At 46.8% G+C, this 15,437-nt stretch overlaps 1 protein-coding gene across 2 annotated transcripts in view; it reads left to right on the forward strand.

Annotated features, from left to right (window-relative positions):
* LOC118940292 (lipopolysaccharide-induced tumor necrosis factor-alpha factor homolog) overlaps window positions 1–11,539 on the forward strand; it is a 15,427-nt gene extending 3,888 nt beyond the window's left edge. Inside the window, exons 3-6 of one of the 2 annotated variants that reach the window (XM_036949029.1) lie at window positions 2,714–2,883; window positions 4,029–4,097; window positions 10,486–10,633; window positions 10,857–11,539. In XM_036949029.1, the coding sequence (XP_036804924.1) occupies window positions 2,714–2,883; window positions 4,029–4,097; window positions 10,486–10,633; window positions 10,857–10,962 (493 nt within the window). In that variant the 3' untranslated portion in view covers window positions 10,963–11,539. The remainder of the gene's footprint in view (window positions 1–2,713; window positions 2,884–4,028; window positions 4,098–10,485; window positions 10,634–10,856) is intronic. The other variant, XM_036949030.1, reaches the window with a different exon arrangement.
* Window positions 11,540–15,437: the final 3,898 nt, after the last annotated feature.

The raw sequence follows: 15,437 nt of genomic DNA on the forward strand, positions 1-15,437 counted from the left end.
CATATCCCGCAGCTGAATCAACTTTAGGAGACGGTCCTGGCGCTTGCTGGACTTTCTTGGGTGCCCTGAAGCCTTCTTCACAACAATTGAACCGCTCTCCTTGAAGTTCTTGATGATCCGATAAATGGTTGATTTAGGTGCAATCTTACTGGCAGCAACATCCTTGCCTGTGAAGCCCTTTTTGTGCAAAGCAATGATGACGGCACTTGTTTCCTTGCAGGTAACCATGTTTGACAGAGGAAGAACAATGATTTCAAGCACCACCCTCCTTTTGAAGCTTCCAGTCTGTTATTCGAACTCAATCAGCATGACAGAGTGATCTCCAGCCATGTCAACACTCACACCTGTGTTGACGAGAGAATCACTGACATGATGTCAGCTGGTCCTTTTGTGGCAGGGCTGAAATGCAGTGGAAATGTTTTTTGGGGGATTCAGTTCATTTGCATGGCAAAGAGGGACTTTGCAATTAATTGCAATTCATCTGATCACTTGATCACTTCATAACATTCTGGAGTATATGCAAATTGCCATCATACAAACTGAGGCAGCAGACTTTGTGAAATGTAATATTTGTGTCATTCTCAAAACTTTTGGCCACGACTGTATGTAACAGAACCTAGGGAATAGGGGACCATTTAGGACACACCCATAGATAGAGAGGAGTTATATAGCCTCTGCATTTCCTTATTACGTTCAGATTGTTATAAAATATGTTCTCAAGACTGACCTGGTCACTGTTAGTAAAGATTAAACAGATTGTTTTATAGTACAATGTTAGTATGAATCATGAAGTTGGAATTTAGATGTATTTATTGAACCTTAATTGAACCAGGAAGTCCCATTGGGATCAGAAGACCTGTTTCCTCATGGAGACCACGTAGATCAATTATGTTTAGATCATGTGATGTATAATAGCTGATTCCAGATGACATACAGCACTGTGGTTGCCTATGACTGACTACGGTTTCTCAAAACTCCATCTGATTGGTCCATAATATGGCATTAGAAACTGTATTTAGTTTTGTCAGCTGATGTGTCATTGTGGAGTGACGCTTAAAGGTTTTCTAACTAACCTCTACTAATTTAATATTACATTGCAAATGAATTGATTTTGAACATGGACCAAGTTTATGTTTTTTTTCTGCAAGAGAAGTGTTCCGTTCTGGTGATGTCCCCTTTAAGGACGGAGATATATATGTTAACTATATGTCCCCTTTAAGGACGGAGATATATATGTTAACTATATGTCCCCTTTAAGGACGGAGATATATATGTTAACTATATGTCCCCTTTAAGGACGGAGATATATATGTTAACTATATGTCCCCTTTAAGGACGGAGATATATATGTTAACTATATGTCCCCTTTAAGGACGGAGATATATATGTTAACTATATGTCCCCTTTAAGGACGGAGATATATATGTTAACTATATGTCCCCTTTAAGGACGGAGATATATATGTTAACTATATGTCCCCTTTAAGGACGGAGATATATATGTTAACTATATGTCCCCTTTAAGGACGGAGATATATATGTTAACTATATGTCCCCTTTAAGGACGGAGATATATATGTTAACTATATGTCCCCTTTAAGGACGGAGATATATATGTTAACTATATGTCCCCTTTAAGGACGGAGATATATATGTTAACTATATGTCCCCTTTAAGGACGGAGATATATATGTTAACTATATGTCCCCTTTAAGGACGGAGAGCACTTATATGGTTCTGATCATGGGCCGGGTACATCATGTGATGTTTGCTGAAGGTTTATTAGTAATAGTGCCGTCATAAATGACGCTCACTGGGAGAATCTCAATTGCATACTCTTCGCGTCCTCTCTCCTCGCCTCCTTCTCAAAACCCATTGGAGGAGAATGAGGAGAGGAGAGAGCAGAGAGAGTAGAGAGGACCCCAATTGAGATTCTGACACTGTGTTCGCTATCTCCCTATTTCTCTGCTCCCTTTATCTCTCTCCCACCTGTCTTCTCTTTTTCCCCTACCACTCTCTCTCAATTTAATTCAATACAAAGGGCTTTATTGGCATGGAAACATATGTTAACATTGCCAATGCAAGTGAAGTAGATAATTAACAAAAGAGAAATAAATGTACAAATGGTTAAAGTACAAAAGGGAAAATAAATAAACATGGTTTGTATTTACAATGGTGTTTGTTCTTCACTGGTTGCCCCCCCTCTCCCTCCCTCTTCGCCTCTCTTTCTCACTCCCTCACCTCTCCCCCTCCTCTCTCCCCTCTGCTCCCCCTTATCTCTCTCTCTCTCTGCTCCCCCTCGTTCTCTCTCTCTGCTCCCCCTCTCTTTCTCCCTCACTCACCTCTCTCCCCTCTGCTCCCCCTATCTCTCTCTGCTCCCCCCTCTCTCTCTCTCTGCTCCCCCTATCTATCTCCCCTCTGCTCCCCCTCTCTCTCTCTCTGTCTCTGCTCCCCCTATATCTCTCTCTGCTCCCCCTCTCTCTGCTCCCCCTATCTCTCTCTCTCTGCTCCCCCCCTCTCTCTCTCTCTCTCTCTCTCTTCCACCTGACTTATCTTTTCCCCCCACCTCTCTCCCCCCCTCTCTTTCTCACTACCTTACCCCCTCCTCTCTCAACTCTGCCACCCCCCCATATATCTCTCCCCCTCCTCTCTCTCTCTCTCTCTCAAACGCTTCGGATGAAATTATTATGTTGTGATAACCTGGATGTCTTCAGGGCGACACTCCCCTACCCCGACAGTATGGAGAATGGTCAGCAGTATAGAGGTCAGTATGGATCCCCCCAGCACATCCCAGCTCCCTCCTACCCCGGCCCCCCAGCGACCTACAGCTTCCAGGGAGGTGACAAGGGTGGAGCCTACCCCCCCCATTCTGGCTTCCAGGGAGGTGACAGGGGTGGAGCCTACCCCCCCCAGCCTGGCTTCCAGGGAGGTGACAGGGGTGGAGCCTACCCCCCCCAGCCTGGCTTCCAGGGAGGTGACAGGGGTGGAGCCTACCCCCCCCAGCCTGGCTTCCAGGGAGGTGACAGGGGTGGAGCCTACCCCCCCCAGCCTGGCTTCCAGGGAGGTGACAGGGGTGGAGCCTACCCCCCCCAGCCTGGCTTCCAGGGAGGTGACAGGGGTGCAGCCTACCCCCCCCAGCCTGGCTTCCAGGGAGGTGACAGGGGTGGAGCCTACCCCCCCCAGCCTGGCTTCCAGGGAGGTGAGAGACCAGATCTACACTGATACTCTTAGGGACAGTTTAAGCCTTAGACTAAATAGCTATTTCAATAGAGATTCTCCGTTGAGCTCTTCAGACCAGGACTAGGTTTATTCTGTGTCCAGGAAACCAGCCCTTACTCTTCATGTAAATTAAAATGTTACTGGACAGCAACTCCCTTCAAGAGTGTTTTCATTAAGCGTTTTGGAAGTGTGTTACGATAGCCATAGATGTCATGAGCATCATTGTATCCCTGGGGTTGTGTCCCCATAATGCTGGCCAACCACTCTGTATCCCTAGGTTTCTGTTCCCATAATGCTGGCCATCCAATCTGTATCCCTGGGGTTGTGTTCTCATAATGCTGGCCAACCACTCTGTATCCCTGGGTTAGTGTTCCCATTATGCTGGCTAGCCACTCTGTATCCCTGGGTTTGTGTTCCCATTATGCTGACCAACCACTCTGTATCCCTGGGTTGTGGTACATTATGCTGGCCAACCACTCTGTATCCCTGTGTGGTGGTACATTATGCAGTCCAACTACTCTGTATCCCTGTGTGGTGGTACATTATGCTGTCCAACCACTCTGTATCCCTGTGTGGTGGTACATAATGCTGGCCAACCACTCTGTATCCCTGTGTGGTGGTACATTATGTAGTCCAACCACTCTGTATCCCTGTGTGGTGGTACATTATGCAGTCCAACTACTCTGTATCCCTGTGTGGTGGTACATAATGCTGGCCAACCACTCTGTATCCCTGGGTTGTGGTACATTATGCAAGATGGTTTCTGTTTAATTAATTTATTGATGTATTTATCTATCCCTTTTTTATCAGGTTCCCAAGCCGGCATGTACCCACCACCTCCCCAATACAGCATGGCACAACCTAGAAATACCCCTGGGGGTGAGTCACACACACACACACACACACACACACACACACAGTGACGTGATTATTCAATCAAAATAGCTGTTATGAAAAGCCCATTTAAAAATGAAATTATATTTTCAATCATTTTTCTAAATTCTCACAATAACAAAAGTAATTTGTCTGATGATTCAGGGTTACAGCTCCTTCCGACCAGCAGACACAACGTAGTGAAGACAGAGTCTCGGTTTCGACGGCTAGCTAGCGAGTTTGTGAGTGAAGTAAACAAAGCCAGGTTAACTGTGCCAGATCAAATCAAAATCAAATCAAATTTATTTATATAGCCCTTCGTACATCAGCTGATATCTCAAAGTGCTGTACAGAAACCCAGCCTAAAACCCCAAACAGCAAGCAATGCAGGTGTAGAAGCACGGTGGCTAGGAAAAACTCCCTAGAATGGCCAAAACCTAGGAAGAAACCTAGAGAGGAACCAGGCTATGTGGGGTGGCCAGTCCTCATCTGGCTGTGCCAGGTGGAGATTATAACAGAACATGGCCAAGATGTTCAAATGTTTATAAATGACCAGCATGGTCAAATAATAATAATCACAGGCAGAACAGTTGAAACTGGAGCAGCAGCACGGCCAGGTGGACTGGGGACAGCAAGGAGTCATCATGTCAGGTAGTCCTGAGGCATGGTCCTAGGGCTCAGGTCCTCCGAGAGAGAGAAAGAAAGAGAGAAAGAGAGAATTAGAGAGAGCATACTTAAATTCACACAGGACACCGGATAGGACAGGAGAAGTACTCCAGATATAACAAACTGACCCTAGCCCCCCGACACATAAACTACTGCAGCATAAATACTGGAGGCTGAGACAGGAGAGGTCAGGAGACACTGTGGCCCCTTCCGAGGACACCCCCGGACAGGGCCAAACAGGAAGGATATAACCCCACCCACTTTGCCGAAGCACAGCCCCCACACCACTAGAGGGATATCTTCAACCACCAACTTACCATCCTGAGACAAGGCCGAGTATAGCCCACAAAGACCTCTGCCACGGCACAACCCAAGGGGGGGTGCCAACCCAGACAGGAAGATCACATCAGTGACTCAACCCACTCAAGTGACACACCCCTCCTAGGGACGGTATGAAAGAGCCCTAGTAAGCCAGTGACTCAGCCCCTGTAATAGGGTTAGAGGCAGAGAATCCCAGTGGAAAGAGGGGAACCGGCCAGGCAGAGACAGCAAGGGCGGTTCGTTGCTCCAGAGCCTTTCCGTTCACCTTCACACTCCTGGGCCAGACTACACTCAATCATATGACCCACTGAAGAGATGAGTCTTCAGTAAAGACTTAAAGGTTGAGACCGAGTTTGCGTCTCTCACATGGGTAGGCAGACCATTCCATAAAAATGGAGCTCTGTTTGCTTAGAAATTCTAGGGACAATTAGGAGGCCTGCGTCTTGTTACCGTAGCGTACGTGTAGGTATGTACGGCAGGACCAAATCAGAGAGATAGGTAGGAGCAAGCCCATGTAATGCTTTGTAGGTTAGCAGTAAAACCTTGAAATCAGCCCTTGCCTTGACAGGAAGCCAGTGTAGGGAGGCTAGCACTGGTGTAATATGATCAAATTTTGAGAGGTTCTAGTCAGGATTCTAGCAGCTGTATTTAGCACTAACTGAAGTTTATTTAGTGCTTTATCCGGGAAGCCGGAAAGTAGAGCATTGCAGTAGTCTAATTTAGAAGGGACAAAAACCTGGATTAATTTTTCTGCATAATTTTTGGACAGAAAGTTTCTGATTTTTGCAATGTTACGTAGATGGAAAAAAGCTATCCTTGAAACAGTCTTGATATGTTCTTCAAAAGAGAGATCAGGGTCCAGAGTAACGCCGAGGTCCTTCACAGTTTTATTTGAGACGACTGTACAACCATTAAGATTAATTGTCAGATTCAACAGAAGATATCTTTGTTTCTTGGGACCTAGAACAAGCATCTCTGTTTTGTCCGAGTTTAAAAGTAGAAAGTTTGCAGCCATCCACTTCCTTATGTCTGAAACACATGCTTCTATCGAGGGCAATTTTGGGGCTTCACCATGTTTCATTGAAATATACAGATGTGTGTCATCCGCATAGCAGTGAAAGTTAACATTATGTTTTCGAATGACATCCCAAGAGGTAAAATAGATAGTGAAAACAATAGTGGTCCTAAAACGGAACCTTGAGGAACACCGAAATTTACAGTTGATTTGTCAGAGGACAAACCATTCACAGAGACAAACTGATATCTTTCCGACAGATAAGATCTAAACCAGGCCAGAACTTGTCCGTGTAGCATTTCGTATACATTGTTTGTCTTCAGGAAGGCAGTGAGTGGCTGCGCAACAGCCTTTTCTAAAAATGTTGAGAGGAATGGAAGATTCGATATAGGCCGATAGTTTTTTATATTTTCTGGGTCAAGGTTTGGCTTTTTCAAGAGAGGCTTTATTACTGCCACTTTTAGTGAGTTTGGTACACATCCGGTGGATAGAGAGCCGTTTATTATGTTCAACATAGGAGGGCCAAACACAGGAAGCAGCTCTTTCAGTAGTTTAGTAATAGGGTCCAGTATGCAGCTTGAAGGTTTAAAGGCCATGATTATTTTCATCATTGTGTCAAGAGATATAGTACTAAAACACTTGAGCGTCTCTCTTGATCCTAGGTCCTGGCAGAGTTGTGCTGACTCAGGCCAATCACATCAAGATTATGATCAGTGATTAGTTAATTGACTATAATTGCCTTTGAAGTAAGAGATCTAACATTAAGTAGCCCTATTTTGAGATGTGAGGTATCATGATCTCTTTCAATAATGACGGGAAGGGAGGAGGTCTTTATCCTAGTGAGATTGCTAAGGCGAACACCGCCATGTTTAGTTTTGCCCAACCTGGGTCGAGGCACAGACACGGTCTCAATGGGGATAGCTGAACTGACTACACTGACTGTGCTAGTGGCAGACTCCACTATGCTGGCAGGCTGGCTAACAGCCTGCTGCCTGGCCTGCACCCTATTTCATTGTGGAGCTAGAGGATGCACACAAGTGTGCTAATTTATTGAAAATGAAATACAGAAATGTCACATTTACATAAGTATTCACACCCCTGAGTCAATACATTTTAGAATCACCTTTGGCTGCAATTACAGCTGTGAGTCTTTCTGGGTAAGTCTCGAACAGCTTTGCTCACCTGGATTGTCCAATATTTGTCGATTATTCTTTAAAAAATATATATATAAAAAAAATACAGAAATAACTCATTTACATAAGTATTCACACGGCTTTGCTATGATACTCCAAATTGAGCTCAGGTATGTCCAATTTCATTTGTTCATCCTTGGGATGTCAATACAACTTGATTGGAGTCCACCAGTGCCCAATTCAATTGTTTGGACATGATTTAGAAAGAAACACACCTGTCTATATAATGTCACACAGTTGACAGAAACTATACCATGAAGTCTGAGGAACTGTCTGTAGATCTCTGAGGTAGAATTGTGATGAGTCATATATCTGGGGAAGAGTAGAAAACTAGTTCTAGAACGTTGAAAGTTTCCAAGAGCACAGTGGCCTCCATCATTGAGAAATAGAAAAATATGGAAGTAGCCAGACTCTGCCTAGAGCTGACTATCTGACAAAACTGAGCAGGCAAGAAGGACCTTGGTCATGGAGGTGACCAAGAACCCAAAGACCACTCTGACAGAACTATAGAGTTCTTTGGCTGAGATGGGAGAACCTGCCAGAAGGACAACAGTCTCTACAGCACTTCACCAATGTGGGCTTTATGGGAGACTGGCCAGACAAGCCCCTCCTGAGAAAAGGCACATGACATCACGTCTGGAGTTTGCAAGAAGACATGCGAAAGACTGAGAACATAAGGTAAAATATTCTGTGGTCTAATGAAACAAAAATGGAACTCTTTGGCCTGAATGCAAAGTGCCTTCACCCATCTAACACCATCCCTACCGTGAAGCATGGTGATGGCAGCATAATTCTATGGGGATGCTTATCAGTGGCAGGGCCTGGGAGACTGGTAAGGATAGAGGGAACAATAAACAAACTTGTAAAATTAAAAGAGACTGAAGTGCAAATTCAGGTGGACCAATCCGTTTGACCACGCTTCTGCAAAAGCCCACCAAGTGCCTTTCGCACTACAACAGAAGGTCGAGGCAGAGCTCGACAGGCTCCAAACCACTGGAATACTCTAACCAATCTCTTACTCTGAGGGAGCTACCCCCATTGTCCCAGTAATGAAGTCTGATGGAAATATCAGGATTTGTGGAGATTACAAGCTAACCGCCAATGTAGCTTCCAGGCTGGACCAGCACCCCACTGCCAACGATAGAGGAGATATTCACAAAGCTATTTGGTGGGACATGCTTTTCCAAGCTGCCCATGTCTCACGCATACCAGCAGTTGGTGCTGGCTGAAGAATCCTGCAAAGTGGCTAGAATGAACACTGACAAGGGGCTGTTTCAGTACACGTGCCCTCCGTTTAGTGTCTCCTCTGCCTGAGTGATCTGTCAAGGAACAATGGAGAATCTGTTGACAGCACACTACTGTATAGATGCACACTACTGTATAGATGCACACTACTGTATAGATGGAGGATATCCTTATCACCGGTGTCATGGAGGAAGACCACTAACAAAAAGAAACTTGAAAGATTAGTGCCAAGACTGGAGAGCACAGGGCTTCTCCTGAAGAAATCAAAGTGTGTTTTGCTGGCCCCTGAAGTGGAGTACTTGGGGTACAAAGTCCCTACCAATGGGTTTCAAACTCTGGATGTGAGTGAGCTATGGGCCTACCTTGCGAAGTTAAACTACTATGGCCAATTTATTCCTAACCTGGCCTCTGTCCTAACCACACTGCAAGAAATCTTACAAGTATGCGCACGGACGCCACATCAACATCCAAACGGACCAGAAGCCCATGTTAGGGCTCCTTGGTGAGCTGAAGAACATACACCCATCCTCCTCCGGGCAACTCCAAAGACCCTCATGTTAGCTCAATACCAACATGAGTTGCTGTACAGACCAGGCCCCTCCATCGCCAATGCTGATGGTCTCAGCGAGCTGCGGCTTCCAGACATGTCCAAAGACCTCAAATGTCCCCCTGGATTGGTGGGCTTGCTGAAACAGCTCCAAACAGCTCCAATAGATCATCGCCAACTGAAGAAATGGACTGTAAGAGACCCTCTTCTCTCCAACGTCAGCCACTTAGTCCAGGAGCAATGGGGTGTCCACTGTCCTACGGAGGAGTTGCAGACATATTTTAAAAGGAGAAACAAACTCTCGGTGGAGGACAGAAATCCTGCTTTAGGGCCTTCGTGCTGCTTTAGGGCCTTCGTGCTGCTTTAGGGCCTTCGTGCTGCTTTAGGGCCTTCGTGCTGCTTTAGGGCCTTCGTGCTGCCACCACACGGACGTCAGACTTAATTGGAAGAACTCCACGAGTCGCACCCAGGAGTACCCAGAATGCCACAGCAAGAGTTCACATGTGGTGGCTGGGAAAGTCAGCCGCTTAGTCCATGAGCAATGGTGTGTCCACTGTCCTGGACAAAGCGGTGGAAGAGCAGGTGCAGTCTTGTGCTACCTGCCAGCAGGTATGAAATGCTCTAGCACAAGGGTCCCATAAGCCCTTGGGAGTGGCCTGGAAAACCCTTGACTTGCATTCACATTGACTATGCAGGGCCTTTCCTTGGGTAGATGTTCTTGTTGGCTGTGGATGCTCACTCAAAATGGCTTGAAGTTTTTCCAGTCCACACTGCAAACTCAGCAACAACAACTGAGCATCTCAGGGAAGTATTCAGTACTCATGGTCTTCCCCATACTGTCACATCAGACAATGCAGCCATCTTTATGAGTGGCAAACAATGGTATTCGCCACATCACCTCCACCCCTAGCACCCTTCCATGAATGGCTTAGTGGAGAGGGCAATCCAGACAATGAAAAGAGCCTTGGAAAAAGTAAAAAAGCAGCAGGAGGCTGAAAACCAGAGTTTACCCATCCCTGGCAGCCTACCGCTGTATCACCACAACCGGGATGTCTCCAGCTAAGATTATGTTTGGCCACCCTGTTCGGACCAGGTGTCAGTACAAGAGTTCTCCGCAGTCAGGAACAGATGGCTACCAACAGGAAAAAACACCAAATCCGCCAGGTCGCTGGATTTTTTAAAAATCATTTTGCCTGTCATAGTTGATGGTGTACCTATGATGAAAATTATACAGGCCTCTCTCATCTTTTTAAGTGGGAGAACTTGCACAATTGGTGGCTGACTGAATACTTTTTTGCCCCACTGTATATCTGGTTCTAACCAGCATTCTCCTCCCTCTGCAGTAACCCAGGTGGTGGTTCTGACCAGTTCTGTCTGGTTCTAACCAGTATTCTCCTCCCTCTGCAGTAACCCAGGTGGTGATACAGCAGCCGCTGCTAAGAGACGTACCCGGCCAGATGACGTGTCCCCACTGTCAGGTCCCGGTTCTGACAGAGACCACACACATCACTGGACTGCTCACCTGGCTCATCTGTGGAGCCCTCTTCTGCTTCCTGTGAGTTGACACACACACGGGCCGACACACACACACATGCACATACAGGAATACACACACACACACATACAGGAATACACACACACACACGCACATACAGGAATACACAGCTTTTTTGTTGTTGTAGCTTTTATTCTCTCACACACACTGAATATCCTCTCTCTCTCTCTTTGCCCCCCCCTCTCTCTCTCTCTCTCTCTCTTTGCCCCCCCTCTCTCTCTAGGTGCATGATATTCTCATGGATTCCGTTCTGTGTTGACTCCTGTAAGGACGTAGAACACCACTGCCCCAACTGCAAGACAGTGATCTACATCCACAAACGCATGTGAACAGACCTAGACCAGACACCTGCCACAAAGTGATCCTTACCTATATTAATCTATTCCAGTAGTGTTGACCCCCTGAGGGAAACTGCAAACCCAGTTGAATGCACCAGGATTGGAAAGACAATGGGCTCCTCTACTGTCTGTCGCTGAAATCACTGCTGCAGTACCAGCTTTTCATCTACTGGGAATGTGTGACAGGGCATTGTTATAGTCGTCATTTACTCTATCGTAAACATTCATGAAATCAAAATGTGCTTCTTGGTCTTAATTTCAGGTTAAGGTTCGGTATTATGGTCAGCAGTGTGGTTATATTTGATGACTTTGTGGCTGTGCCAGCTAGTGACCCCTCTACAGAGCTGCCTCCGGGGCAAGATTCATGACAATAAATGCCAACCTGCCCCTAATTAGGGGGAACAGGTTAAAGAGTAGACAGACATACACATGCCAAGACCAGTTTAATAGGTTTTATACTGATTGTAATGAAGTTTTTCAATTAACACAGAACGTATTGTTCTTTGCAATGAATAACGGTCAAGTTTATTGATTGGTTGTTTACTTTAAATGATTGATGAATTAACAAGGATTATTTTTGTGTGTTTTTTTTTACCCCTTTTCCTCCCCAACTTATTTATTTATTTTACCTTTATTTAACTAGGCAAGTCAGTTAAGAACAAATTCTTCTTTTCAATGACGGCCTAGGAACAGTGGGTTAACTGCCTGTTCAGGGGCAGAACGACAGATTTTGTACCTTGTCAGCTCAGGGGTTTGAACTTGCAACCTTCCGGTTACTAGTCCAACACTCTAACTACTAGGCAACCAATTGTTTAGTAGCTACTATCTTGTCTCATCGCTACAACTCCCGTACAGGCTCGGGAGAGACGAAGGTTGAAAGTCATGTGTCCTCCGATACACAACCCAACCAAGCCGCACTGCTTCTTAACACAGCAACACATCCAACCCGGAAGCCAGCCGCACCAATGTGTCGGAGGAAACACCGTGCACCTGGCAACCTTGGCTAGCGCGCACTGCTCCCAGCCCGCCACAGGAGTCGCTGGTGCGCGATGAGACAAGGACATCCCTACTGGCCAAGCCCTCACTAACCTGGACGATGCTAGGCCAATTGTGCGTCGCCCCACGGACCTCCCGGTCGCGGCCGGTTACGACAGAGCCTGGGCGCGAACCCAGAATCTCTGGTGGCACAGCTGGCGCTGCAGTACAGCGCCCTTAAGAATTAACAAGGATTTTAATAATCTCAATAATGACTTTGACTTTTGAGATTATAATGGTCATTGTATAATTTTTTTCAGAAACACACTCACACATTCCACATGGTGGTGCTATTCCACATGGTGGTGCTATTCCACATGGTGGTGCTATTCCACATGGTGGTGCTATTCCACATGAACCACACCACCTCCAAATCACCTGTAGTGGTGTTAATGATGTAGCTGGATTGGACTGGACTGATCTGGGCCTGTATTCACTAAGAGTCTCAGAGTAGAAGAGCTGGACTGGGCCTGTATTCACTAAGAGTCTCAGAGTAGAAGAGCTGGACTGGACTGATCTGGGCCTGTATTCACTAAGAGTCTCAGAGTAGAAGAGCTGGACTGGGCCTGTATTCACTAAGAGTCTCAGAGTAGAAGAGCTAGACTGGACTGATCTGGGCCTATATTCACTAAGAGTCTTAGTGTAGAAGAGCTAGACTGGACTGATCTGGGCCTATATTCACTAAGAGTCTTAGTGTAGAAGAGCTAGACTGGACTGATCTGGGCCTATATTCACTAAGAGTCTTAGTGTAGAAGAGCTGGACTGGACTGATCTGAGTCTCAAGAGTCCATGTAATGTTATTCATGTTGATGTTGATAGTCCAAACTGATCCTAGATCATCAGTGCTTTATGAATACTGGCCCTTATCTATATGGTGCTGAGAGGTTCTCTGGCTGGAGAGATAGAGAGAGAGACAGAGAGCGAGAGAGAGAGAAGGAAGGCACAGTGAGAGAGCGGGAAAGAGAGAGGGATGGAGAGAAAGAAAGAGATAAATATATAAATATATATATATATATAGAGACCGAGAGAGTAATGTATATGGACAAATTAATCACTTCCTGTACTAACTGTTTACAAGTTACATCTCAAAACAGCCAATCACTAGTAAGTAAGTGGATGAGGAGAGGTCAGACAGGAGAGGATGACCTCAGAATGACCCACAATGACCTTTGACCTAGAGTAATGTCCAAGCTATCTAGCCCCTCTACACACTCACACCTACTATGCTGCGTGTGTGTGTGTGTGTGTGTGTGTACTGGCGTGTGCTTGATCAAAACGTCAACCTCCCAACTTTACAAAAAAGAGACAGGAGAAAGAGTGAATGAATTAAATGGAGGGAGAGAAGCAGGGATGGAGAGAGAGGGGGAAGGGATGGAGGGAGGGGGAAGGGATGGAGGGAGAGGGAAGGGATGGAGGGAGGGGGAAGGGATGGAGGGAGGGGGAAGGGATGGAGGGAGGGGGAAGGGATGGAGGGAGAAGGGATGGAGGGAGGGGGAAGGGATGGAGAGAGAGAAGAAGGAATGGAGGGAGAGAAGGGATGGAGGGAGAGAAGAAGGGATGAGGGAGAGAAGAAGGGATGGAGGGAGAGAAGAAGGGATGGAGGGAGGGGGAAGGGATGGAGGGAGGGGGAAGGGATGGAGGGAGGGGGAAGGGATGGAGGGAGGGGGAAGGGATGGAGGGAGAGAAGAAGGGATGGAGGGAGAGAAGAAGGGATGGAGGGAGGAGGAAGGGATGGAGGGAGAGAAGAAGGGATGGAGGGAGGGGGAAGGGATGGAGGGAGAGAAGAAGGGATGGAGGGAGAGAAGAAGGTATGGAGGGAGGGGGAAGGGATGGAGGGAGAGAAGAAGGGATGGAGGGAGAGAAGAAGGGATGGAGGGAGAGAAGAAGGGATGGAGGGAGGGGAAGGGATGGAGGGAGAGAAGAAGGGATGGAGGGAGAGAAGAAGGGATGGAGGGAGAGAAGAAGGGATGGAGGGAGAGAAGAAGGTATGGAGGGAGGGGGAAGGGATGGAGGGAGAGAAGAAGGGATGGAGGGAGAGAAGAAGGGATGGAGGGAGGGGGAAGGGATGGAGGGAGGGGGAAGGGATGGAGGGAGAGAAGAAGGGATGGAGGGAGAGAAGAAGGGATGGAGGGAGAGAAGAAGGGATGGAGGGAGGGGGAAGGGATGGAGTGAGGGGGAAGGGATGGAGGGAGAGAAGAAGGGATGGAGGGAGAGAAGAAGGGATGGAGGGAGGGGGAAGGGAGGATTATGGGATGTCCTGTACTTCACAACCGCAGGGTAATGATGAGGTATTCACCAAGCCAGCACTCTACTCCTTCATAGGCATTAACCTCTCTCTCACTCTGTCTCAGACTGTCGCTCTCTCTCTCCCCATCTCCCTCTCTCTCTCTCCCCATTTCCCTCTCACTCTCTCCCCCGCCCTCTCTCACACACTCTTCCCCTCTCTCTCCCCCCTTTTTCTCTCTACCCCTCTTTCTCTCTCTCCCTCTCCCTCCTTTGCTCAGAGGTTGACATCGTTCACACCTGTTGCATGGTGCTTACATCCCGATTTGCAATTGATTGAACTGTTTAAGTATTGTTAACTGACATACATGGTCATTGAAATTGACTGATTTGATTTTCGCTCTCACTACACATTACACATTGCTACACATTGGAGTTGAGTTGCACTAACGCAAAGTGCTTTGAGATTGAGAAAGACCCAACACTGTATAAAGCCATATCAGTCCATTCACCCAGAGCTCTCCTGCTCAGCCCTACTCAGGGACGGATTGGCCACAGGGCAATTCTGGCAAATACCAGATGGGCCGGTCCATCTGTAGCCTAGTGGGCCGGTCCATCTGTAGCCTAGTGGGCCGGTCCATCTGTAGCCTAGTGGGTCGGTCTGGATAGTTTTTTCTTCTTCTGCAGAATGACCATTATTTGGCTTATAATGGGGGCTTCAAGGGAAATAAAGGCCCGGTCTCGGGGCCCAGAGGAACAAAATGGGCCGAAATACCTGGGACAATTTGTGGTCCGTCACTGGCCCCATTCATTCAGGTCATCATGGTGTTACTAGGCTAGTTGAGACATTATTAGACACACTAATCTGCACTGCTGACGTGTGTGTGTGTGTGTGTGTGTGTGTGTGTGTGTGCTACTGGAGATGATGACAGGAACCTTCTATGTTTAGCCTCTATTACCGGCATCTTTACAGAACTCTATTGTCTATTCACTAACCACTGCTCCTAATGACTCTCTCAGTAATAAACAGTCTCAGGGTAGGAGTGCTGATCTAGGACCAGGTAACGACTCTCTCAGTACAGTACAGGGTCTGTACTAATAAACAGTCTCAGGGTAGGAGTGCTGATCTAGGACCAGGTAACGACTCTCTCAGTACAGTACAGGGGCTGTACTAATAAACAGTCTCAGGGTAGGAGTGCTGATCTAGG

Source organism: Oncorhynchus mykiss, chromosome 17 (genome assembly GCF_013265735.2).
Source record: "Oncorhynchus mykiss isolate Arlee chromosome 17, USDA_OmykA_1.1, whole genome shotgun sequence".
Classification (NCBI taxonomy): domain Eukaryota; kingdom Metazoa; phylum Chordata; class Actinopteri; order Salmoniformes; family Salmonidae; genus Oncorhynchus; species Oncorhynchus mykiss.